General features: G+C 39.0%; 2 protein-coding genes across 6 annotated transcripts in view; both read right to left on the reverse strand.

The window, feature by feature from the left end:
* Positions 1 to 14,787, reverse strand: part of loxl2a (lysyl oxidase-like 2a) — a 30,613-nt gene extending 15,826 nt beyond the window's left edge. Inside the window, exons 1-4 of the mRNA XM_039797721.1 lie at positions 14,642 to 14,787; positions 12,165 to 12,478; positions 9,670 to 9,845; positions 131 to 339 (exon numbers count right to left, since the gene is read on the reverse strand). Coding sequence (XP_039653655.1) covers positions 131 to 339; positions 9,670 to 9,845; positions 12,165 to 12,447 — 668 coding nt within the window. The 5' untranslated portion in view covers positions 12,448 to 12,478; positions 14,642 to 14,787. The remainder of the gene's footprint in view (positions 1 to 130; positions 340 to 9,669; positions 9,846 to 12,164; positions 12,479 to 14,641) is intronic.
* Positions 14,788 to 18,571: 3,784 nt separating this feature from the next.
* The window catches only part of tacc1 (transforming, acidic coiled-coil containing protein 1), a 32,661-nt gene continuing 25,986 nt past the window's right edge, over positions 18,572 to 25,246 (reverse strand). For all 5 annotated transcript variants that reach the window (XM_039797525.1, XM_039797524.1, XM_039797526.1 and 2 more), the window contains 9 exons: positions 24,809 to 24,998; positions 23,950 to 24,014; positions 23,358 to 23,489; positions 23,176 to 23,252; positions 23,021 to 23,064; positions 21,992 to 22,155; positions 21,802 to 21,908; positions 21,212 to 21,332; positions 18,572 to 20,285 (listed from right to left, as the gene is read on the reverse strand). In XM_039797525.1, the coding sequence (XP_039653459.1) occupies positions 20,220 to 20,285; positions 21,212 to 21,332; positions 21,802 to 21,908; positions 21,992 to 22,155; positions 23,021 to 23,064; positions 23,176 to 23,252; positions 23,358 to 23,489; positions 23,950 to 24,014; positions 24,809 to 24,998 (966 nt within the window). In that variant the 3' untranslated portion in view covers positions 18,572 to 20,219. The remainder of the gene's footprint in view (positions 20,286 to 21,211; positions 21,333 to 21,801; positions 21,909 to 21,991; positions 22,156 to 23,020; positions 23,065 to 23,175; positions 23,253 to 23,357; positions 23,490 to 23,949; positions 24,015 to 24,808; positions 24,999 to 25,246) is intronic.

Raw genomic sequence — 25,246 nt, forward strand, 5'->3', positions numbered from 1 at the left:
ATTCATTATATATGCAGCACTACTATATTCCCATAATCTAAACTGTAATTAACTCAACTAAAAGCTAAGGGTTAGGGTTGTTTATGTTAGATTTCTAAATCCTTCTCTTGGCCCCAGCACCATAACTCACTTGTAGGGTCGGGGATTGAAGCGTTTCTCTCCGGGGAAGCCGTACATGCCACAGATGACCCTGCTGTTCTTCTCTGTCCACTCCTCATTGCAGATCTGTCGCCATTTTCCTCCGTCTTTCACCTCCAAAAAGCCCTCAGTGATGGGAATCCTTTTCCTCTGAGAGTAAGTGGCCCTAAGCCTCACATCCTCCACCTGCACCGTTAAACCCTGAGAAACAGCAGAGGAAATGTTTCATCACTGCATGCCATATAACAATTTTCACATTTTATATTACACACCATAGACCCCTTTATGCACACTTTAGTCCATCTGGATACACCTTTGCTAAACATAGACTATAAGAATTGTAATCAATCGAATATTCCATACCTTTAAAAGATTAGAGGACTGTTATTGTCATTCGTAACATGATATAACAGCATAAGTCAACCACTGACAAAAGACCTGACAGCAGCTACATATTAATGATTAAACATTCAATGCATTTTTTTAAAAACTTTTCACACTTTGTCTTTCTCATTTTTGAGAGCAGTTTTATTTTGTTCATAGAGTTCTTTAAAAATCTTTGTCTATGTAGTTTAATCTCTGCGAAGAGACATCAAAATTAAAAACAGGAAATCAGACATCACAACAGTAATTGTGTGCAATAATGGGGGTGCTCATGCTATCCTCCCTGCCTCGTGTGATCATGTGATCTCCTTGATGGGGAATTTTGACAATGTCAAATGAAACCAAGAAACCTTTATGTTTTTATAGTGTCACTGCTAAAAAAAATAAAAATAATTAAGTGTCAATATCTCAATAATCTCAAATAAATTGTCTAAATGTCTAAAAGACAAGAATGTTATTTAGAGGATATAGTTAGTTTTATCTAAACTCTGGACTTCACATGTCCTGTTTCACTTGATATATTTTAAATACAATGAGGCCTATGAGTCATAAAGGAAGAATGTTTTGTGAGGGAATGCAATAGTCAGACCAAGCTCAACCTTTTAAGACTGAACATTAGTCTGGGGAGTCTGCTCTGTATATTCTACTGCACAAGAGGCGTGATCAACGGGCATAGTTCAAATGACTCTGTACGCAATTGGATAGTCCTTCAACCAATCAGACCAATGATCCAGGTGACGTAGCAGCGACAGCGGTATCAACGGGTTGCTGCCATGGAGCGCTGCGCTTCGGTGGCCGGCTTGTTGAATGTAAACAAGAAGCTGCTTGGTCGCTTCTCTATCGTCATCGTGTTAAACCCGCCAATAGTGCGCCAGGTGGATAAGCCAGTTTGTGATTGGTTCCCGCAAATTTGTAACGGAAGCAGGATAGATAAACATACAGATTTCCAGCCAGCCAGATCGGGCGGGGTTTACCCAGTTTAGGAACGCAGAAGTGTATCAGAAAAAGAGAAGGAATGATACAATAATACAAACTGTTACATTTTATACTGTATGCTTTTTCTGTTCATTTGCATACATTTAGATTACTGCCAGCCACTTTAGAAAGCATGTTATCGTTTTTTTATGTTAAAGAATGACAACCTTTTTCCAACTTTTTGGGTACCTATGGTGGATATAAACTCATGCCAAAACCTGCAGACTTGAAACTTGCTTAAGAAAGGCAATCCATCAGGGTGAACACATCGTCGCAAAACAAGTTGAAAAATCTGAAAATGAAATCTTTGTTTAAACTTGTTAAGTATTGCCTTAGAGGCCTTAGCAGTTTGGATGAATGTCTGGAATTTTTGCTCCATTTTGGTTACGTCTTCAAGGCAAGGCCAGGCAATTTGATTTATATAGCACATTTCAGCAACAGGGCAATTCAAAGTTTAGTTTAGTTAGTTTTAGTTCTGACTCTGTGGACAAAAAGCAGACCTGTCCCAGACGACCTGAGAGGTCTGGGTGGTTCGTAGTGCAGTAGCAGATCCGAAATGTATTTTGGCCCTAAACCGTTTAGTGATTTATAAACCAGCAGAAGTACTTTGAAATCAATTCTTTGAGGCACAGGAAGCCAGTGTAAAGACTTCAGAACTGGAGTGATGTGATCCACTTTCTTGGTCTTAGTGAGAACTCGGACAGCAGCGTTCTGAATCAGCTGCAACTGTCTTTTTTAGGGAGACCTGTAAAGACACTGTTACAATTGTCAAGTCTACTGAAGATAAAAGCATGGACAAGTTTTTCCAAATCCTGCTGAGACATAAGTCCTTTAACCCTTGATATATTCTTAAGGTGATAATAGGCTGACTTTGTTATTGTCTTAATGTGTGGCTGTTGAAATTCAGGTCTGAGTCCATAATTACACCAAGATGTCTGGCTTTGTCTGTTGTTTTTAACATTGCTGTTTGAAGCTGAGCGCTGACTTTCAATCGTTCCTCTTTTGCTCCAAAAACAACTACCTCAGTTTTTTCTACATTTAATTTAAGAAAGTTCTGGCAAATCCAGTCATTAATTTGTTCAATTAGTCAGTTTTTGTATTGGACTATAGTCCCCAGACGTTAAGGTTATGTAAATTTGTGTGTCGTGCACATAACTAAGGTAACTAATCTTGTTGTTTTCCATAATGTGAGCCAGTGGAAGCATGTAGATGTTAAACAGAATTGAGATGTAAGGGCCCGTGGGCAGTTTGGTTTTCCCAAATAAAAAAAACTTAAAGGGAATAAATAGTAATTCACGAGTGTACATAGTCTTTATGAAAAGCTACCTGATATTCACATATGATATGAAATATATCAATGCCATTATTCACACTGTAGCAGTGAGCCAAGAACCTAAAACGGACCAGTAGAGCACAAAAGAAGAAACACTAGGGTTTTCCCTAAGGGTCAGTGTGGAAGAAATCTAGCCAAATGTCTCTTAATAGAATGCTCACGTAGCATCTTGGATTTATGGGATGATCAGAAAACTGGGAGCACTGATAGAAGTAAAAAAACATTATCCATAAAATTCTAATTGTAAATCAAGATTTTAAAGAGAGGCTAAAGACAGAAGCTGCTGACGGAGTTCATGTTAGGAGGGAAGTAATGGTAACCTTTGACCTCCAGGGCGTTTTGGGAAAACAACTATCTAATTAGCCATTGTTCATTTTAAGCCAAGTTCTGCAGTTTGTCCCTGGCAGGGTGTGAGGTTGCACTGTGGGTGCCAAACCTCTGAGCTGCTCAGTGGTATGCAAAAGCTGATCTCAGTAATTTTGTAATGGCCCGCTTCTTTAACTCTGCAAAAAAAAACATCCAGGCATGTCTCCCAGAAATATTAAACGTTTGGTTTCCTGAGATGGCGTCAGCCTGATGGAATGTTCAAGGCTCTAAACACTGAAGAGTGCAATGCAGGAGGAGCCACAACTAAGTCAGACTGTTTCTACAGTGACCCCGGTCCTCCCACTGACCGCAGTGGTAAGAGTCGGCAAGAACCACTCTTTCATGAAGAGATTCCTGCTGGCCAGAGCATGACACAGCGTTTTCCGTCGGTGCCTGGCAGGATGGGAAGGTGAGGAGACGTGACTATGATCAGGGATCTGCTGTTCTGAGACGATGGAGAGATTATTCATTATGGTATAAAAACATGAATTTAACAGGAAAAAAAAAACAAAGATGACAAACATGTAAGCTATATATTAATAAATAGCTAAACAGAAGTTCACCTGATACAGAACATGGAGTGAAACAGAAAAGGAGAGTAATCAAAGTGACGCCAGGTGTGAAGACAGAAAACACCAGACAGGATAGGGGGTATGAGGTGAGTATGAAATGGGGCACTGAGATGGGTTTAGCCTGTGTTGCATTTGGCACAGAGAGAGGAAACTGGCCGTCTGAACGTGTGAGACTAAAGGGAAGAGGACAGATATCCACAGCTGGGATCAGTCCAGGCATTTCCCCCCCATACCCAGACCACCAGACATAAACTCAGCATAATCCTGTTTGGCCAAGGCCCAAATCCACACACTGGTCACTTCTTTAGCAGTTTTAGTGGAAAAACGCAGCAAAAAGAACATGGACCCATGATGATATTTCTTTCACATTCTAGTGAAAATGTCATAATATCAATTTGTAAATCTGGAGTTAGGAGGAAGTAAAGATTACAGTCTGAAATATATGTTTAGTTTTTAGATAAAATCTGCCTAATAGAATTAAATTTCACTAATCAACACATGTGGCCAGGTATACCTGTTTCCTCCAAAATTTGACCATTTTGGCAACCAGATGTGTGATGGGAGGAAGATGTAATGAGAGCAGGTTTTCCATTCTGTAGGTCATACTGAGGTTAATTCTCAACTGGACATTCTATAACGTTGCTTCATCTTACAGTCACTCTGTGACTGACTCACTGTACTGTAGTGATTCACTCATTACGTGGCCTTTTTCCAAAAGTACTCTTTTCCTGTAAAAAAATCAAATCATAAATGGCCAATATTTCACAAGTTTTTAAATGTTTAGAACTGGTTAGCTGGACTTGACTGCATGATTCTTGGCCTTGTTTGTAATTGGCGAGTTACAGAAAAAGAAAGAAAACTACTTTATTTAGCTCTATTCATTACTAGTCTCTGAAGCGAGCTTTGACCATTACTGAACTCCAAATGGAGAGCAGACTATTTTGTGTCTGGGTCCCCCTCAGTATTTAATGTGTGAACATGAGACTGTGGTCTAGCCAGTGTCTGACTAATGCTTCGACTACTGTGCATTTCTTCCGCTTTATTCAGCCCTCCAGCCCTGCTGCACGTTTATCTACACGTGTCTCCAGACACCCACCCACCTACTCACCCACCTACACCCGCCCCATCCTACAAAACATGGCAAGTATGAATGATAATCACGCCACAGATTTAGATGAAAAGCAGAACAGCGAGGCTCTTTCAAATGACTTTCACATCTGCCCTACCCCACTTTCTGCCCCAAGTTTGCCTGACTGACTTCACTGAGGAGGTGTGTGTGTGTGTGTGTGTGTGTGTTGCTGTGTGTGTGGCTGTGTGCTTTGCATGTGGAATATCTATCAGTGAGTGCACTGTCTCCCATCATGACAACAGAAAGGAAAAGATTAATTACTATAGGTAAACTAGACGCACACACACACGGCTAATCTCAAACTGGCCTTAAATTAATTGGAAAAATGTAGAAATGCCGATATTTCATAATTGAAATTTTCATTCCAATGTCCATGCTAAGCTAAGCTAACAGTCACCTGGGTGCAGCTTTATGTGTGGCTAGACATGAGAATGGTATAAATCTACTCATCCAACTCTCAGCAACAAAGAAAATGAATTCCAAAAAGTCAAACTGTTCCTTTAAGTTTAGATGCTTTGTATTGTATTGTATTGTATTGTACTGAAACATCCATGTACAACAAATTTCTAACTGGTGCTTTAATTTAGGCCACTCAAATCAAAATGTTTAAATCACATCTTAGTAGCTTAAATTGTGTAATATCTGAAACTTTAGTCTTGATGCATATGTGCACTGCACATACAATAATTCATATTTACTAAATCTAAAATGCTATGGTAATCCTAAAGTGCAGGTGTCAGAAATAAAAGTTTGGACTGTTGGCACTCTGCTGCGCAAAGGAAAGCTAAGGCCACAGTGTGATCCAGCTGTTGAACACGTGGTGGATCTGTCTGCTACTCTATACACAGGAGAGAAACCGGCATCAGCGCACACATCTACCTTTTCTCCCCTCGATCACTCTCCTCCTCACAAGCCTTTTGCATACATCATGTTGGAGGCAAAGCCAACTTTGGCTCGGGTTTCCTTTGGTTGTATAGCAGCGAATGTGAGGAACTGGAATTCATGTAAGCGGACACCGTCGCGCATGATGAGGAGAGCAACCTTTGCCCTGTTTAGATGAGCAACGAATCAAAAGGCTTTTTAACCACTGCATTCTGTTAGTACAACTGGCTTCTGACGTCTTTGTGTTGATTCTGGATGTAAGTGTTTAGCTGGAGTGAACTCACTAAGTGGTGGGCAACTGCAGCTGTTTTGGTGCTAATTTTTTTCTCATCCCTTCAGGCAGAAGATGAACTCATCTAGACGTCTAATCTGTTTATAATGATGTTTGAGGTTCTACAAGCAGGAGTATGCGATTTATCTATCTAAAAAAAAAATCTTATTTTCTTTACTTGCACTGGCTTGTGAACAATCAAAAAGGTACGAATAAGAGTGCAACAAAGCAACAGTTCCCACTGGAAATTTCTCTTTTGCAGGAGACAATGTATTATGCAACGCTAGCAATGCCAACATTTTGGAAAACACAAAGTAAAGAACATCCTGGAATAACTCCTATAATTTTCCTTTAAATAACACGTCGCCCTCTCTCATAAACATCTAACGTATACGGACTGAAATTTGAGGCATCTTCTCATGAAGATGATGTATTTATCACTGATCCTGTGGACAATGATTTACACGTGCAGTGTGCCGTTCACACGTGAACAGCAAGTGAAAATGGCAGAGTTGGTTGAAAAGTCCTGACTAACAGATGATAAACTAAGCCTCCTTCCATCTAAGTGTTTGGTTCTGCTGACAAATGTAATCCCCCCCCTAATGGCTGAAGACCATACAAATGCATGCTAATAAATAAAGCAACTGTGCCTGGTTAGACAGACAAATGAAAACGGTAATGTTGCAATGGTGTGAGAATGAGATGCTGCATGTTAAAATAATTAACATTATTCATGACAATGATTCAGTCAGCCAGGAATGCATGTTCTGTTGTTGTGTTATGAGTGTTGCATAACTAGCTGAGAAAGTTAATGTTAAGAGCGATGGCTTTCGTCTTTCAAGGACAGATCAGTAGCAGACTGACATCACTTGCAGTTGGTAATGTCAGACGTAAAATGACGACTGACAAAAGCTTTAGCTGTCTGAGAAAGACACTTCAAGATTAGTTTTTAGCAAAACTTGATTATTGACTTGATATTTTGTACATGCTAAAGCTTTAATGGTATTTCTGCTTAGCATGTCTTCCATTGCAACTCGTGCCAGTGGAAGCTGCTGTTTTCATAAATGACAGACTGATGTTTTCAGTAGACTATTATTTGTGGTCAAAGCTGAATTTGCCGAAGTGAGCATGTGGTCTAATCTCCACGTTCCCATAAACTGTAAGTAGTCTCACAATGTATCGCTTATGAAACAAAATAATTGCAGTTTGAAGCAACTTTGTGACCTGTAGATTTGCCCTGATATACAGTACTGAAAAACTACTCCATACCTACTAGAACAAATTGCTGGTAATCCAAATTCTGTAACTCAAATTCAAAATCTTTACTTAAATCATGTCAACACTAAACTGACACATCACTGACACTACAAGCTAAGAGAGTACAAAGCCCCGGTAGGCAGCACTCTCGATATTCGGAAAGCATTCCTGTAAAAGTAAAAATACTAATTGCCCCACCATTTTAGCTGTGACCTCTACTTAGACTGTAGTACACGTTTGGTTAGGGTGTTAACTTTCCAGATAGAGCACAGAATGTCAATTCATGCTGTGAATAAACAGATTGAAGGAACATTGCTGACGTCAGCTCAAGCATGGTTTAAGAGGTGTAGCTACACCTTTCCCCATTCCTCTTCCCTGCGACTTGAAAGGCTCTGGCCAGACCAAGGAAATATTTACAGGGTGGGGGACTGAACTGCAGTAACACCCCAGAGACCCTAAATACACAAGACAAATAGGGAAGAAAAGGGTGCTGCTTACATACAGGACCTGTACAAATAAGAACATTGTGAATAGGGTTCAGTTTGGGATTAAAGATTTCAATTTCTCCTGTCTTTTACTCCTCCATTCCCGTGACTTAACTAGGCATGAGAAAGATACACAGGGATTTCAGATGTTCTCCTCAGGCGTGTTGCCTTTACTGAACCCAGTAAAAATCACAGTCACTGACTGTTCAGGCTGTTGTAGAGAGTCTGGTAACAGCCAAATCTCCCACCCGACTTCTAGTATGAACAAACAAAACTCTCTAGTATGAATGCCGTCATGAAGTGTTACAGCATCGACTGTGTTCTAAGCTGCCAAAGAAATGTTGCTTTATTTTGTCAGTCTGGTCTTAACAGGGAAAACCCTCTATGGAAGTATCTTTTAATAACATGTTCTCAGACAAGGTGAAATAATATCTCTATCCTCTTCTCTCCCTCCCTTTCTCCCATCACGTCAACAAACCCACACTGACTTTCCATCCGGTACAAAGGCGTTCTCTGCAGCCAGACAGGATGGTCTTCCCCCTCTCTGAGTCATTTCCAAAATCTCCGAGGCTGCAGAGTGGGGGTCCGGTGTGGGCAGGGATAGTGTAATGGGACCATGGCAGAGCCATTAGTGCAAATGGCGGAGTGGACAGCTCAACATTATACGCTGACACTGGCTTCATGTCATGGCAGATATGACTAAGTACACGGAAGCACTTTTGTCCAGACATACTGATTTAGTACCCATAAGGCCATTATTTTGATTACTAGTTGTATCCATTTAATCATACAAAGAGCAAAATACTGGTGTCCGTTGCAACAGCTGTTCGTAAGTTCTTAGCCTTTTTATAATGTAAGTGATTACTAAGTGGAGATTTATGCATCACTAAATTTACACGGGTTGCACACATGCAAGTTTGTACACAGAGATGAATTGTTAAAGAAATTTAGATAGACTTTTAACGTTTTTAACGTTTAGAAACGTTAGCTTGCTAATATATTAACTGAGAGTGAAGAGTAAAACAGGTAATGGGATATGATCGATAAATCTGACCTGACACGTGATTAAAATGCTGTTTAATAATAACAAGAAAATTTCAAGAAACAACACAATATAGACCTTTTCACAGATGTAAACATAAACATTCTAAATGGACCCAAGTTGATTTCCTGTTGCAGTGTATGTAAATGTCATCAACTGACAGGATGTTAACAAGGGGCCAGGCTGTTGCCAATGGAATTCCATTGAAAAGGTCTATAGCTCTGCAGCTGATGCTACAGGAACTTCATGTTTTCATGATTGATTACAGATGTTTCCTAGCAACCGATTTACACATTACCAGAGTCTTTACTAGCTAAGAAATTTCTTAAGTTTTAATGGTGCAACCTGATTTAGCACACCACTATTTCATAGATTTACAAATCAGTTATTGGCGGCTGTCGTGTCAAGCGACATTTTGAGTATTTTGTGTTTTAAAGCAGCAAAATATTGCTCCTCGTAATATCTACAGATAGACAGACAGACAGACAGACAGACAAACCGACATTACATTCAATTCACTGATCTGTCTGGCTCGGTCTGGAAAGTTGGAAAGATTTGAAATAAATACTTTGAGATTCCCGGAGCAATTCACTATAAGTTTTTTCTTTCATCCAAAGCCTATGCTCTGTTCCTTTTTTTATTGTGCTGAACATCTGTTCAGGTTACGTGTGTGTACTTGAACCATGAGTGGATGCTACTTGAGTGTTCTTAACTATGTGATCAAATGATCCCAGCCTGTTTACTTGTGTGAGTTTATATAGATGTATCTATTTACTAGAAATATCCCAAATGTGTACAGGTTTATTTGTGAGGGTGGTGCTCCATGGGAACCTACCTCATCGTTGTTGGCCTGGTTCTGGATGAACTTGAAGCCTGGAATGCGCTTTTGGGTGCACACCACTCCGACATCTTCTGAATGTTTGCAGTCCGACACTCCAAAGCCATTGGAGTGACACTGAGCCAGGGTCTTCTCTCCACCAGTGCAGTGCAGATTGTCTAACCAGATACGGCCTGAGAGGCAAAGATTTAAGCAAATATATATATATATATGTTGTGTGTGCTGCTTTGTTGGACTGCAGGACTTGTTTTAATGTATGACCTGTTATACTGATATTCTGTGGTTTAGAACATTTATTGTATAATCCAATGTGTGGTTGACCCTTGCTATCACATATCAAACCCTTTACACTTGCAGGGCTGGTGCCACACTTTTCCCATTGAGCCCAATGGGGCTGCAAACTTCAATTCCTAATAAGGAATTCATTCATTAGAAAATATAAATGGGTGGTTACAACATGGTACATTGACAGCTTAAGCCATGGATCACACCCTTTTGACATCTTTTTCAGCATTTTCATGTCCAAGTCTAGTCACACAGACAGCAAACCTACTCATGTGGAGCTGTGTTTGGTCTCCAACATAACCTGACACATTCTTTCAGCAAAAACCTGCCGAATAAATGTTGTCACGGCTAAAGCAGATCATCTGCTGTCCAGCTGGCTGTTCTGAATCAGCCATGAGGGAAACCACAGAACTGTGGTCATGGAAACCACCAATGGACTGCTCATCGTTCTGGCAGTCTCAGTATGTTGATGAGGGACATCATGATCATACCAAGAAGTGACTGCATCATATACGGTCACGTAGCCGTCTCCTGGCAGAGAGAGGATTACCTTTGAAACATTTACATAATAAGTGCCAAGTCTTCTGGTGCTGAAATACAGCAGAGTTCCCAAGCAGGACCAGATTAGTCTCAGTACACCTTTGTCTAAACAAATACTCAGCATTGCCAGTTGTGATAAATCTGGATTGCTGTGTTAAAACTATCATTCGCCGGCTTATGGGAATGTAATTTCACAAGCCAGTGAAAAGAGCAGGGCGCACAGTGCACAGGGGAGCCATGAACTTTCTGATTGGGCTTTTATTGGCACTTTCAGCAAGCCACTCCTAAGAAGGTCTAAATAAAGATGTTGTGCAGTTGCATTTGATCCTGTTTTAAGTTATAGCCTGAAGCAGAGTAGCCTTAGCTTTTTCTGACATTTTGTTTTACACAAACAGGTTTTCACAATTATAGCAATTATATAGCAAATAATAGCTGTGTAATAGGCAGCTGAGGATCTGATTAACATCCCTGCAGGGAAAACGCTCTGCATCCAAAAGGGATATACTTGTACTTGTTATGTAGTTGTGTCTTCAATTAAAAACATTTTGTGGTTTCTCTTATTGGAGTCATTATTATGGGAAATGCTAAATGCTCTTGATCAAGTTTATAGTCATGTGTCTCCACCATCAACAAGAAAACAGATAAAAGATGTTTCCATTCACTCACATGCACACAGCTAGTCTGGGCCTCAAATACTCTCCTTTCAAAAGTATTCTATTACAGACTAAACATCTATTTTTCAGCAAATTACCAAAAACCCTTTTGGTAATTCTTTAGTGATAAATGGCTTACTATTTCTGCACACAGTTTATGTTAAAAATAAACTTATTTCTTTCCCATCCTGTTATTACAAATACTGCAACTTTAAAACACTCAAAGTGTCTTTTAGCATAGCCTAACCCAATTCCAAGGGCCCCCATCTTTAAATACCTAAGCCATTGCTAAAATGCAGTGCAAACAGAATCATACTGCTTGTTTATTGCTTGTTTTAAAATATTATATGCATGCAACATTATATGCATGGGGTGTATCACTTCATATATGTTATTCTTGAAATTGCTGTAATGACTGTGGTGCTTTGGGAAGCAAGTAACAAAGTTAATTACTTCACTTTTGAAGTGGCTGGCTGGATGTGGCCCAACCCAGTGGGAAAACATGTGCCTTTAACAAGGGACACTGAGTTAATTAACAGTTACCAACTGACATTTATCACCAGCAGCTATCACACTTACAGAGTTGGGAATCTCATCAGTGTTTTTACAGTGATGGAGGAATTCATACACGACAAAGTGAGAGGGGATGAGATTACGTCTGTGTGTGTCTGGTTTACACACCCAGTGTTTCCAGTCCCCCCATGCTCAGAGCTGATCAACGTGTCTCAGTCCTCTAATGGGGAAACCAGTGCCTGATGGTATTAGCAGTCAGACAGGAGGAAACATGTACCTCAGTCAAGGATTTCCATGGAACATATGAAACTGTATGAAGAGATATACTACCTTTGAATGTGGGTGGATGCCTGGTTTACTGAGATTAACACCCTATACCCTCACCTCAGTTCTTAGACAGCTGAAAAGCATGATTTTGATTTTGATTAGATAATAAAAGACTCAGATGAAATCCTGGAAACCAACAGACACTTCTAATAAAGTCCATGCCAGTTTTCTTACCTTCTCCACTTCCGTACTTGGCAGAGGGTGACCAGGACTCGGCATTCATGAAGCCGAGCTCTCTGCACACCACTTGGGCAGCAGTGATGGAGAAGTCATCATCGCACACCGTCCCCCACTCTCCATTGTAGAAAACTTCCACCCGGCCTTCGTAGTGTTTCCGCTTCTCCCCGGCTAGACGTAGCTGGATTACAGGGGGGCTAGAGGGTGACTGGCCGTTACACAGCGCCCACATGCACAGCAAGGTGGACAAGAGACAGTGGATGGCAACTGGGCGCAGCATTATGCAGGACAAGGAAGGAAAAGAAAGTGATCTAGGGGAAATAATAAGACAAAAAAAGATTGCATGTGTCGGTAAGCTGTACAGAACTATGCTTAGTGAATATTTCTTAATGAGATGGACTTTTAAAGTAACAACATCCAATTCCAAGGAGTTCATGTTGCAGAGGCAGACAGTAATTTGTGGTGTGTGGTAGTTTTGTCCATAATTTAAGCGAATGAGCAGTTTCTTTATAAAGTTGTGTGCAGTAACAGTTTGGTTTGGCCTTCATCAGGCTCCCAGAGACCCCTCACTGGCCTCTATGCAACCACAAGTATAAGCTTGTGAATCTCTAACGGAATTCACCATAGTTTTACAATATATTAAGCAACCAGTGAAAACTGCCAATAAGAGAAAAGAAACAAAATAGAAAAGGTTTGGGGGAGAACGACGGTTATGTTGCTAAGACAAGGATTCCTCTCTCTCTGACAGCCTAATGGAGAGCAAATGTGGGCTCTTGCAGGGTGGGGTGTTGCCCCTCTCATGTATCTGCTGATCTGTGCCTGGAGGCTGCAACTGAGGTTCAGAGATAACGTTGACTCTGCCTCGATATTTCATGGCAAACCATGAAAGTGTCAACGGAGGGACCAAAAGCCCCATGGGAGGAATCTTCCTGGAGGAAAGGAAGACAGTGAAAGTAAGGAGACCTCCATGTCTTTAGTGTGTTGATGGGGAGGAAGGGAGGTTGCTTTTCCAAGTTGCGTCACAGCAACAGCCAAACAAACTTCAGAGCTCACAGGCTTGAAAAAACACTCCTGCAGTACACAGTCAACAAATTGTCAGATGCGATCATCTGAAGCATCTGGTTTATCTTCTCATGAAAGTTAAGCAGGAGGAAAGAGATACTTCAATTTGGGCTTTTAATAACTCAGTATGCCTCTTCTCACAGCAGTCAAGATTGACTGAATTTTAAATTAGTCCATAAGAGTCACTTCAGTCAGCACATGTCAACTCCACATACCCAGTTATGAAAAACTAACACTTCTCTTGAATATGTGTTATATATGTTCTTGATTATACTGCCTACAAAACCAGTGGAGACACACCCACCTCCTACAGAAAAATGTTCACAGCTAACACTTACTCAGAAACTTGACAGCAGGTTATAAATGGATAGTTCGACATTGTAGAACATTTAAAACATGTAGTCTTGCATCAGAGCAACAAGGCCAAACAATAAGTGAAAGCTGCCTGTCAGTCAAAGGTAGCCAAGGACTGTCAAGTCAACTGGAAAATGCTAAATTCCACATGCTGCACGTACTGCTTTCTCAGTCAAAGCCAGTGCTCTTGTATAATAATAATTTATAATTTATACTGTTTATTGATCCCCAGTGTGGAAATTACAATTTACACTCTGTTTGTTAGAAATCACTACGCACAGGCCTGAAATACACACACATGCTCAGGACCTATTCATGCACAAAATGGAAAGATGTCATAGTGAGTGCTGGACCAGCACCCTGAGTGGTTGGGGGGGTACAGTGCCTTGCTCAAGAGCACCTGGCAGTAAACACGGGATGTGAATGGGCAACTCTCCAGCTACCAATCCACACTCTGTACTTTGATCCGTACTGGGACTTGAACCAGCAACCCTCAAGTTCCCAACCCAAGTCCCTACGGACTGAGCTACTGCCAATGTATTGCTGAATTCAGAAAAGCACAAATCAACCATCAAGTGCCTGTTAAGCCCATAAGCCATGTCCAGAACAGTCCCAATGTTCACAGTGAGTGACAAAAAAAAGAACTCATCAAGAGTCAGAAGAGTACGGCAACTTCTTCAGAAAATCCGTCTCAATTTCATCAGCACCAGAGTAATGAAGGCATAAATGTCAGAGTTACGCTAATTCCTTTAAGATTTGGGTCATTATTTAGGTTAGGTATTACGACAATTCAACACACCGTAGTAGCCCATGTTCTATTTTAGATAACTTTTGAGAGCTGCAACACTTTTTTGTGTTTAAATTTAAAGCATGGGATGAAAAATACAATTAAATTAGTTTTAAAAGGAGACATTGCTAATTTGACTCATTTAATGTTTTAAGTCGTACACATGGACGAAAAAATAAAACCCTTTTACAAATAAGTTTCAATGTTTCACTTGTGCACGTGCGAGATCCCATCAGCTGTCGACTAGCCCAAGCTAAAAGCAAACACTTACTTTGACAGACGAAGAACAAGAAGTAGACGCTTTCCAAGACGCTGACTTTGAGGTTTCCAACCTGTTGGAGAGTATGAGATGTGAAGCAGCGGTTCTTTGTCCCTTTAGTACTCTAGCTGTTTTCCTCTGCTCCCCTCACAGCTGGCCGCGCGCTCCCGTCCCACTTCTCACAAAGCAGAGCAGCCAATGAGAAGCCGCCTCAGCATCCTGGACCCGCCCTCTCCGGCCCAATCACCAGGGTTACACTGGTTGGTCAAAACCTAGTAGCCTATGTGGCTGGATAGACAGTCTATGCTAAATTGTGGCCAAATATTTAAATACAAATTTAGAACAGGATTTGAATTTATATTTTAAATATATAACTAAATGTTGTTTCTAGAGCAGCAACAGTGAAGTTTACAACAGCAAAGTCACTTTGTAATCTCACTGGAAACTAATCTAAAATGTGAATACAATAAATAACTCCGGATATCACAATATTGAGTGAAAGAGAAAGAATGAAGAGCACAGTCATCAGTCAGTATCAGTGCCCTTCGTACAGTTTCAGGCTGTCCTTCCTCCTCCTCTGTCCTCCTCCCTCTGCTGAGGTGATTTCATCATACTTAATGACTATTGTGGAATTATGTTCATTTATTAAAGTATTATTATATGCTACAAAGTTCTTTTTGCACTTTCCATAAGAAGGAAAATGTTATTTTAACTGGGTACTGTAGAACTGCTAATTTAACTGAAAATCAACAATTGACTGCTAATTGGTTTGGTTCTTCTGTCCATATAGACTGTATCTGTATTAAAAACTGTAGACCATTTCCAGCAAACAAGCCCAGTCTAGTCGACTGGCTTTCTTCCCATCATGCCATGGCTGACCGTATAGACAAGGTAAAGGAGTGGCTGATAAAACAAGAGAGACAGATATTTGTGGACAAAATCAGTGATACAATTGTAGTTAATATTTTCACAAAGGAGAACCAATGGTAGTCAGATCTTGAGCTGATCTGCTCTAGGGGAGCCTCAGATGCCACCAAGTGAGAACTATAAATTAAATATAAGAAACAAACTTTTGAGATTGTAAGTGTTACCCTCAAGGACGCATTGTAGACAAGAGCCACCACAAATCTGTACAGCAAGTCGCTCCTGTTGATGAGTACTTCATGCCTGTATTCATCAACTGTCATGTCTAAACCTCCTAACTGATCCATCAGAATAAACTCTATTTACTGTAGTATGTCATAAAAAGTCAATTTAAAGTCAAAGTATATATGTCAAAAAAAGCCATAGTATGTGAAAGAGTTGAACCCTTGACTTAAAATTGTTATTAAATCTTCAGCAGCCAAATCTCACTGACCTATTTGTGAAGCTCATGATGCACTGGTTTGGAGTTGTATTTATCATTCACATTGCTGAAGACAAAAAGTCATAGTATGTCGAAAAAAAGTAATAAAAAAGTCTTAGTAGAATGTCGTTAAAAGTCAGAAAAAAAGTCTATAGTATGTCAAAAAAAGTCATAGAAAAGTAATGTGAAAGAGTTGAACCCTCAGTCATACAAAATCATTGTTTAGTATGTCAAAAACCGACTTAAAAAGTCATAGTATAGTATGTTGAAAAAGTCATAAAAAAGTCATAGTATTGTATGTCGGAAAAAAAACAGTATAGTATGTAGAAAAAAAGTCATAAAAATTCGTAGTATAGTATGTCGGGAAAAAATTACATTGTACAGTATGTTGAAAAAAAGTCATAAAAAGCCATAGTATAGTATTTCAAAAAAAGTCATAAAAAAGTCATGGTACACATATACTATGTCAAAAAAAAAAATCATAGCATAAATAGCATGTCGAAAAAAGTCCTATAAAAGTAATAGTATAGTATGTCAAAAAAAGGGATACTATATGAAAGAGTTGAGTCCTGAACCTGAAATTGTTATTAGATCTTCAGCAGCTTATTTCACTGAGCTATTTGTGGAGCTCATGATGCACAGGTTTGGAGTTGTATTTATCGTTTACATTACCGAAGACAAAAAAAGTCATACAAAATCATAGTTTAGTATGTCGAAAAAAGGGTTAAAAAGTCATAGTATAGTATTTCATAAAAGTCATAAAAAACTCATAGTATAGCATGTCGAAAAAAGTAAAAAAGATTCATTCATTTATGTCGAGAAAAAAATGACATAGTATGTAGAACAAAAGTCATAGTATATTATGTCAAAAAAAGTCATAGTAGGCCTATAGTATGTTGAAAAAAATTCATATAAAAAAGTCTTAGTATTGTATGTAGAAATAATTGATAAAAAAGTAAGCGTATATTAAAGAATTGAACCCTAAACCTTGAATGGTTATTAGAATGTAAGCAGCTTATCTCACTGAGCTATTTATGAAGCTCATAATTTGCTGATTTGGAGTTGTATTTATTGTTCATATTACTGAAGACGAAAAAGTCGTACAAAATCATAGTTTAGTATGTCGCAGAAAGTCATAAAAAGTCATAATATAGTAATATGGCATTTCGGAAAAAGTCATAAAAAAGTAATTATAGTATGTCGAAAAAAGTCATAAGAAAGTCATGGTATATGAAAGAGTTGAACCCTCAACCTCCAATTTTCATAAAATCTTCAGCAGCTAATCTCACTGAGCTATTTAAGTTATGTTCACATTACTGAAGACAAAAAGTCATAGTATAATATGTCAAAAAAAAGTCATAAAAAAGTGTAGTATGTCGGAAAAAAAGTCTAGTATAGTACAGTACAGTACCTGCCCTGTGGTAGTGTGGTGTTTAAGGAGACCACCATGTGGTGAGAATGTTCCAACAAATTTCTCCGTTGTGCAAATGTCATTAAGGACAAAAATATTTGAGACATTTAACAGGTAAGACTTGAATTTACTGACGTAAGTGACATCAAACATAAAACAATTACCAAAATTTGCCTGAACATTTTTTATCAACATTATTCAGTTACCTACTACAACCTTTCTACTGACTGTAGCTTCTCTAGGCTTCAACACCTGACACTTCTGACACATTTTGACTTCCTGCATTGTTTTATATGGAGAAATACATTTGTAGTGCATCTGTTGGCTCTGAGTTACTACAACAATAAAAACCGGCTAGCCTCATTTGGTAAATGACCCCGCTTCAAACAGATTTGGCTACTGGGCCGTGTTTGAGAAAGCAATTGGGATTTAATGAGGATGACCACTTGTTTTGTCTGAGTAAACATCATTAAGTTACCTGTTGTGGATTGTAGGGTAAAGAATACCAGCAGTCAGCCTGCTCCTCTGCTAAACTTCACTGTATAGTTAACTGTTTATGAAACAAATTGATGAACAATATGAGGTAAGGGAGAGGATGTTTTTTCCTCTAAAATGTGATCAACAGTTCTGTCAGGGGAGCAGGAAGGAGGTCGTCTCTGTAGTCAAGTTGCAACAGAACAGAGGGATGTCGAAGCAGACCAAACACACAACTTCAAGTCTAACGCTGGTAGAGGTCCCAGTTAGTGACTAAAGTACCTTAGTTTTGATGTTTCAAATTTACAGTAGACAAATTTAACCCCACTTGTGATTTTTCATTTAAATTTGACAACAGAAATGGAAATTGAAAGCGTTAAATAATGTGAAGCTGCTAATAAAATCACTGACCTGCCACAGTTGTGGACCGTGCACCACACCACCTGAGATGGACTGTTTTGTTCATACATTTCTAACTACTGTTATAATTGTTAAATCTGACCGCTGGAGGACACTACAGCCTCTGTGACTTTGTAAAAAGCAACAGGATATTGGCTGAGACAACATGAAGACAGTGATGACATTTAGTTTCTATCTTCCCTGTAGGAATAAACATTGTCTGCAGCGATAGTGGACTCAGGAACAACTAAATGTGATGTGTTTCTGATTCGTTATGTGTGCTCAGCTTAAATGATTCAGGCAAAGGAGGAAATATATTAAATCTTAACCATTTATTCAGGAATGCACAAAATATAGCAGTTAACATACAATCTGGGTATACTTTACTCTTCAATTTTACAAATATTTGGAACAATATTCTTTTCATAAAGTATAAAATTTACATATATTGGACTGTAACAATGGGTTTGCATCAAAAAGCACCTTCAGACTAATGTAACACCACTACAGCAGGACACAGGGTCACACTGAAACTCATGTCATTTTACAAGGACATTTGGCAATTGATTGTGCTGACGTGAAACAAGGCATCCACAGAAGAATCTGTCCTTTATATCTCAAACACATCTGACCAGAAATGCACTCGTGAGCTTCTTCAGGTTCAATTGGACCAGAATATTCTGATGTTAGCAATAAAGATATTATTACATGATGAACGCTCTGCTCACAAAAACACAGACCTTCACCTTAACTGCAAACCCATTATAACGCACTGTTATTCAGGGTGTTTTGATCATAGAAGATATATGATGTATATAGTACATTTTGGCAACCAAATTTGGAAACAACGGCATGAAGGATCTAAGAAAAAAAAAAATTTCTTTCTTTTTTTAACAAAATAAAGGCACACCAGCAACATTTGGGCTTACATAAAATATGAATACAGTCCAAAAATATCTAGATGGCAACGTCAGGATGTGTTTCTTACTTTCCTGCATTCAAACGCAGAGCGAGAAAATTAAACATGGCACATATGTTAATAATTTTACAGTATAATGAGAGCAAAGTTTTCACTACTTAAGTTTCAAACTAAACTTTAATTTCCACCCATCAAACTATCTCCAAATGAACCACGATATCATAGAACAGAATTCAAGATTCTCTTAAGTGCTCTTCATAGTTAACAATCCCAAAGATTTATGGTAGGCATAATAAACACGATGTCAAAACTCAAACTCTGTATAACTGAGGACTTCATCACACATTGTATATATTTCCATATATATATACAATATATACCATTCCATATATCCATGTCAAACACAGACAAACAAACTCAAAGGCAACTTAAGAAATACTATAAGTAATATTACTATTATCTGTATCTATTATCTATATGCCAGGGAACTAATACACTATGATCAGTTTAGGCACTCAATAGAGAGATTTGTCCTTTCTGACAACTGTATTATCAACACAGGTAATTACAGTGTAGACGCACTGTGCTAAAAGATGTCTGTGCTGTGTGCCCACACTGTCTTTCCCTTAGTTCCACTATTGTTAGTTTGGTGTTAAACATGCTGTATAAAACGGTTATGGAAATTCTCTGTAATAGAACAAAAGCACATACATTACAATGAAGAGGGTCAACAGTTAAAACCTGATGAATCTTTGAACTATAAAATGAGCCTTTGCTGTAGATCCTTAACCAAAGATCAATAAATCTCCTTCAAAGTAATTAAAATACACCTTGTGATAGCTTTGTGCTTCTTCCACTTCCACTATGAACAATTATTGCGCTGGTTTCATATTTCAATCTGAAAAGAGCAACCATTTTGCATTTCAAATGTATTTTTCAAAATCATATGAGCAGAGAGAAAGATACGGTTGACAGGTGCTTGAAGTGTGATCATGTACAGTATTTACATAAATGTTGCAGTGAAATATTGATTAAAGGCATCTTATTCTGTCCCCATTTTGGCGATCAGTTCATCGCAGATCTTAGTGAGCTCCTCGATCTCTTGATTCTGTGAGAGACAGAGAGGAAGAGTGTTTAGAAATTGGGCGTAAAGATAAAACGACTGGGCAAAAACACTATTTTGCACAGATACAATACAAGTCTTTCAATATGTACGCAGAGAAGTAAGTAAGAAATACTCTTTACGCTGATATATTTTTTGACACTTATAGATGCTAGTTATTTTTTACATAAAAAAACAAACAATATGATATGCTTATATGATATGTGACCAGTTTGTTGGTCTTAGTAAATTAAACACTGCCCCCTAGTGTTAGATGTCATGCCAGTGTGATGGCAGACACATGCCTGCACATGATGAAGTACTTTACAGTGATTTTACAGATTGCTGTAAATAAAGCACTTTTGAAATCACTGTAATTCAACACCATGAATCTATATTTTAACATTGCAAGCCACAGAGGTTGGATTTTGCTATAACATATATTGGATCTAATTGCACAAAACAGGAGAAGACTTTTTTTTCCAAAGCAAGAAGAACCAAGAAATACTGTTCCAGTTCCTCTTGGTGCAACAAGTTGAAGGTGATGGGAAGAAACGTTTATCCCTTTTACTAAATCTTTACAAAAAAATGAGAAAGGACAGGAATGTGTGTTACCTTGGAAAACAACAGTACTGCAATCTTACCACTGGTGTGACATAAAGCCCACAAATGATCTTAACTGTGATTGTATTTGTTTGATGTAATAATTCCTACATACCACAATTTATTTGACAATAATACATTGTTGTTTAAAACAACAATTTTACCAGACTTCTGAATTGAAAAGAGATGTCTAACACACTAACAGAAAACTCTCCCAGCGAAAGGATTTTAACCTCAATCATCCAGAGTGTTTTTTCAGCATACCCTGCCTTGCACTTACACAGTTTAACACAGTGAATCAATTTTAATCATGTTCGTAGTCGTCCCACCTTTTGAAGGACAGCTCTTTCAAGTGACTCCACCTTCATCTGCTCCTTCCTCAGGCTCGCGTTTAGTGCAACACTCTCAGAGTTGGCTTTGGCACGTACCTGGGCGATGTCCTCATTAGCCCTGTTAGAGAGGAAGTGAAAGAGACAAGAGAGATCGTCAAAACATTTTTTTATTTTATTTATTTAACCTTTATTTATCCAGGTAAGTCAATTGAGAACAACTTCTCATTTGCAACGACGACCTGTCACATTCACACAGTTCCACATTCACGACGACCTGTCACATTCACACAGTTCCACAGCACAACCACAGTCTGATCTGCTGGCCACTGAGCAGCTCCACTGGAGTGGTTGGGGTTAAGGGCCTTGCTCAAGGGCACCTCAGTGGTAGTAATGAGGGAGGGACAAGGGCTGTTCTTTCACTTTCCCCACCCAGATTTTTTTATCCTGTCTGTCTGGGGATTGAACCGACAACCTCCCGGTCACAAGCTCGCTTCTCTAACCTTTAGGCCACCACAAAACAAGAGACTACGTCTAGCCTGTCTAATGATTGAATTCTGAAATCGTAAATTGCAGACATGGAAACTTACTTATCAAGTTTCTCCTCAGCATGCACCTTGAGAGTTTGGTATCGCTGCTCCTCCTGCTTGATACGCATCAGGTAGTCATGTGCACACTTCTTCAGCACCTCCTCATTCTGAAGAAATACATGTAGAGAATATCTAGTGAACTGGCTATTCTGTGGTAGTCTCATGAGATTCATACTGAAGCTCTACTGACCTTCTTGAAGCCCTCCAGGACTCCCTTCATGTTCTCATACCTCCTGAAGAGGTCAGCGAAGGAGCGCTCCACAGAGTTGAGGTCAGCCAAGGCCTGATCCCTCTCTACGGTCAGCTGTCTGACGGACTTACTGCAGGACAGGGTCTTCTGCTGCTGCTCGTCCTCTGCAACCAACAGGGGAGTTACAAAATACAAGATTTAAGTGGCAAGATGTATACCACAGCTTCAAGACTGAACTGAAACAACAAATGCAAAATGTAAATGCATGTGGGTTACATCACCAGATAAAATAAGTCCTTCTGTGCTACGCTAGCACATTGTGTTTGACATGAAGCAGTGACTATAGGATTAGTGCCAACTCTCCGCCTTGTGGGAGCTTGAGTGTGAGGGACTCGTAGCCCTTTATATACATACTACTTGTTCTCCAAAAAATACAAACAAATTTGTGGGATATAATTGACTGGCGAGGTCTTGAATACCTGAGCTACCTGACCTCAGTATAACTGATCATGTGTTTCACTCTGATGACCACGTGGCTGCAGTACAGACCCAGCAGAGCATCACTACGGAAGCTACAGAGTGTTTGCTGGTGTTTTTGAGCCACAGACTTTAGGCAGTTGTAGTGTGCAAAAGATCAGCAAATAAATATGAGGAATTTATGAAGTTTAAGCAAACTCAATCCAATTACTTTATGTTTTGGGGTGTATAAATAAAAAAAAGGCTTCAATCTTCCTTTGATGTGGATGTAAACCCTCTCAGAATAAAGCTGAGAGTTGACATTTTCGCCTCATTGTCATTGTTTCATTTCAAATCCTATGCACTGCAACAGACCCAACACAACAAAAAGATTTTAAGTGAGATATACTTATATAATGCATCCTTAAATTGAATGTATCCTGGAGGTGTTATAATGTTCGGGGAGCTGTCATGAAATACACACACTACTAATAACAAGGCATTCTGAAGCCATGAGGTGTGAACCAAACAAATCCATGTAGATTATACCACCACTAGGTGGCAGCAACTCACCAATCATCTGTGCAACTGTTTTCTCATACTCTGCAACGATTTTCCTGTCAAGATAAAAAATAGAAAGTACATCATTTGCGAATTTTGTTTCTCTATGGCACTGTAATATTTTAAAATGTAAAGCAAGCTTCTAAAGAAACAGTGAAGCTACATACCTCATCTCCAAAACCTCAGCCCTGCTCTCCTCATACTTCCTCTTCCACTCATTGACCTCCATCTCTTTAGTGATGATCTGATTGGAGGACAGGGCATGATAAGGAAAATGTTCAGATCTAAAAAAAATAAATAACCATAAGTAGATGAGTTCTGTCTTTCTGAGTTTATGACAGTGACATACCTCTTCCCTGATCAGGGTGAGCACTGCGGCCTTGTCCATCTCACTCAGAGGTATGTTGTCCTGGGACAGGGCTGCTGTGGCTGGGCCCTCACTGCTGGTCACCTTTGTTGTTAGGTTCATGGATATCTCACTCTGTGGAATATAATATAACAAAAAAACATACTTTGTATCTGACTAGAACTGCCACAATCTTTACATTTTGTAAGCAGGCCCCTTATGGCATGTTGCAAATCACCAATTCTGCTGTATTTACTTTTCATTTCAGATCACATGATGTCTTCGCAACGAGCGCTCTGGGAAAACTGTTCACGTGTGTTGATTTTATTAATCAAACATTTGTATAACCTGAAAGTGCAAGTGTGATTATCTATCTGTGGACAAATATTGTGTGATTAAAAACTATTAGATTATTGTAGCAAAAATAGCTCCTGGGCATAAGAAAGCAACACAGTCCAAAAATAAAAAGTAGGACTCAAATAATGGCTAAACTATCTTCTTCCCAATTGAGATAAAGAATAATTGGTGCAAAACAAGCAGGTCATGTTTAAATAGTCATACTGCTCCCTCCCTGTGGTTCCTCTAGTCTACTTACTATATCATCTTTCAGACTGCAGGTGTCATCCTCCTCCAGGTGATCTGTAATCTTAGTCTCAGGACCTTTAGGGACAAAAACACATACTTCAATGACAAATGACAACTGTTAATTGTACTTATTGTCATGATCTAAGTTACAAAGTTAAGTAAAGAATATGGGCACTATTTGTCTAGTTTTCGTCGTCTTGTTTCCTTAGTATAAAGACGGTGTGAGACGTGCACCACTGACACAGACTTTTAATGCAAAACTGTGGGAAGCATTTGTTCCCCAGTGTAACATTTATAACTTTCTTATATCCAGGACAGGGTTTTGCTGAGCATGCATGCTCCATTTTATTCCTTCATAAAGTCTAACACATTCTTGGGGCTCTGCAGTCTCCAATACTCCAACAGTAGTTGCGGAGAAAATGATGTAACTGAATCCCTTTTCTTGTTCACAAGTTTGCAATTCATCCTGGTGTTGGAACTGGTGCCTCTCTGGGCATGCCTACCTCTTTAACTCCAAACATCATGAATACACGGACATTTCATACTGCATGTCCTATAAAATACTACTAACTTAAATACATCAGAAGTAAATTTAGAAGGTCGGGTGGAATAAAAGAGACCATATATTATGACTATCTAAATAATTATTTAGTCTACTAGGGCTGTTTGTTTCACATAATAAAAACGTGCTTTGCTTTGTGAACATTTGGTCATTTGGTCCTTGCACTAAAGTTGACTTAAAGGGAAAAAGTGTCATATTTAGCATTGTCGAAAAGTCTCTCTTTTCACTATTTGCTTTTTTTCATTTTAACACCAAACACTGCTGTAAATGTTATTTTGCACATAGCGAAGGGACGTTCCAAACATACCATCCATAACAGATATATCATTGATTGGCTGTTTTTTCACAGGTGCTTTATAGTATTCGGGTTCTCCTTTCTCCTCCTGGCTGTCTGGTGTCTGGCCCACAATGCCAGTGGAGGCAAGCTTCTCCTCATCAGTGGCGTGATGAACTCGCTTAGTGATCTCTGGGGTCTGAGCCACCACCTCATCCTCATCCTGGAGACAAGGAGGAAGATAGGATCCACCTTATAATGGGATTTATTTCAGATATAGCAAATATTAAATATAACTACTTTATATATAAATACACAATATAACTTCTTACAGGAAGAAAGGCATTTAGTTAGCAGCTTTTATAAAAACTTTCCTACATAGGAAAGTATACGTACTACTGTGGATTGCTAAATTACATGAACAAATGTGGATACAGTACATTACTTATAACATACACAAGTATCACTTAT

The sequence above is a fragment of the Perca fluviatilis genome, chromosome 4 (assembly GCF_010015445.1).
Source record: "Perca fluviatilis chromosome 4, GENO_Pfluv_1.0, whole genome shotgun sequence".
In the NCBI taxonomy this organism is placed as follows: Eukaryota; Metazoa; Chordata; class Actinopteri; order Perciformes; family Percidae; genus Perca; species Perca fluviatilis.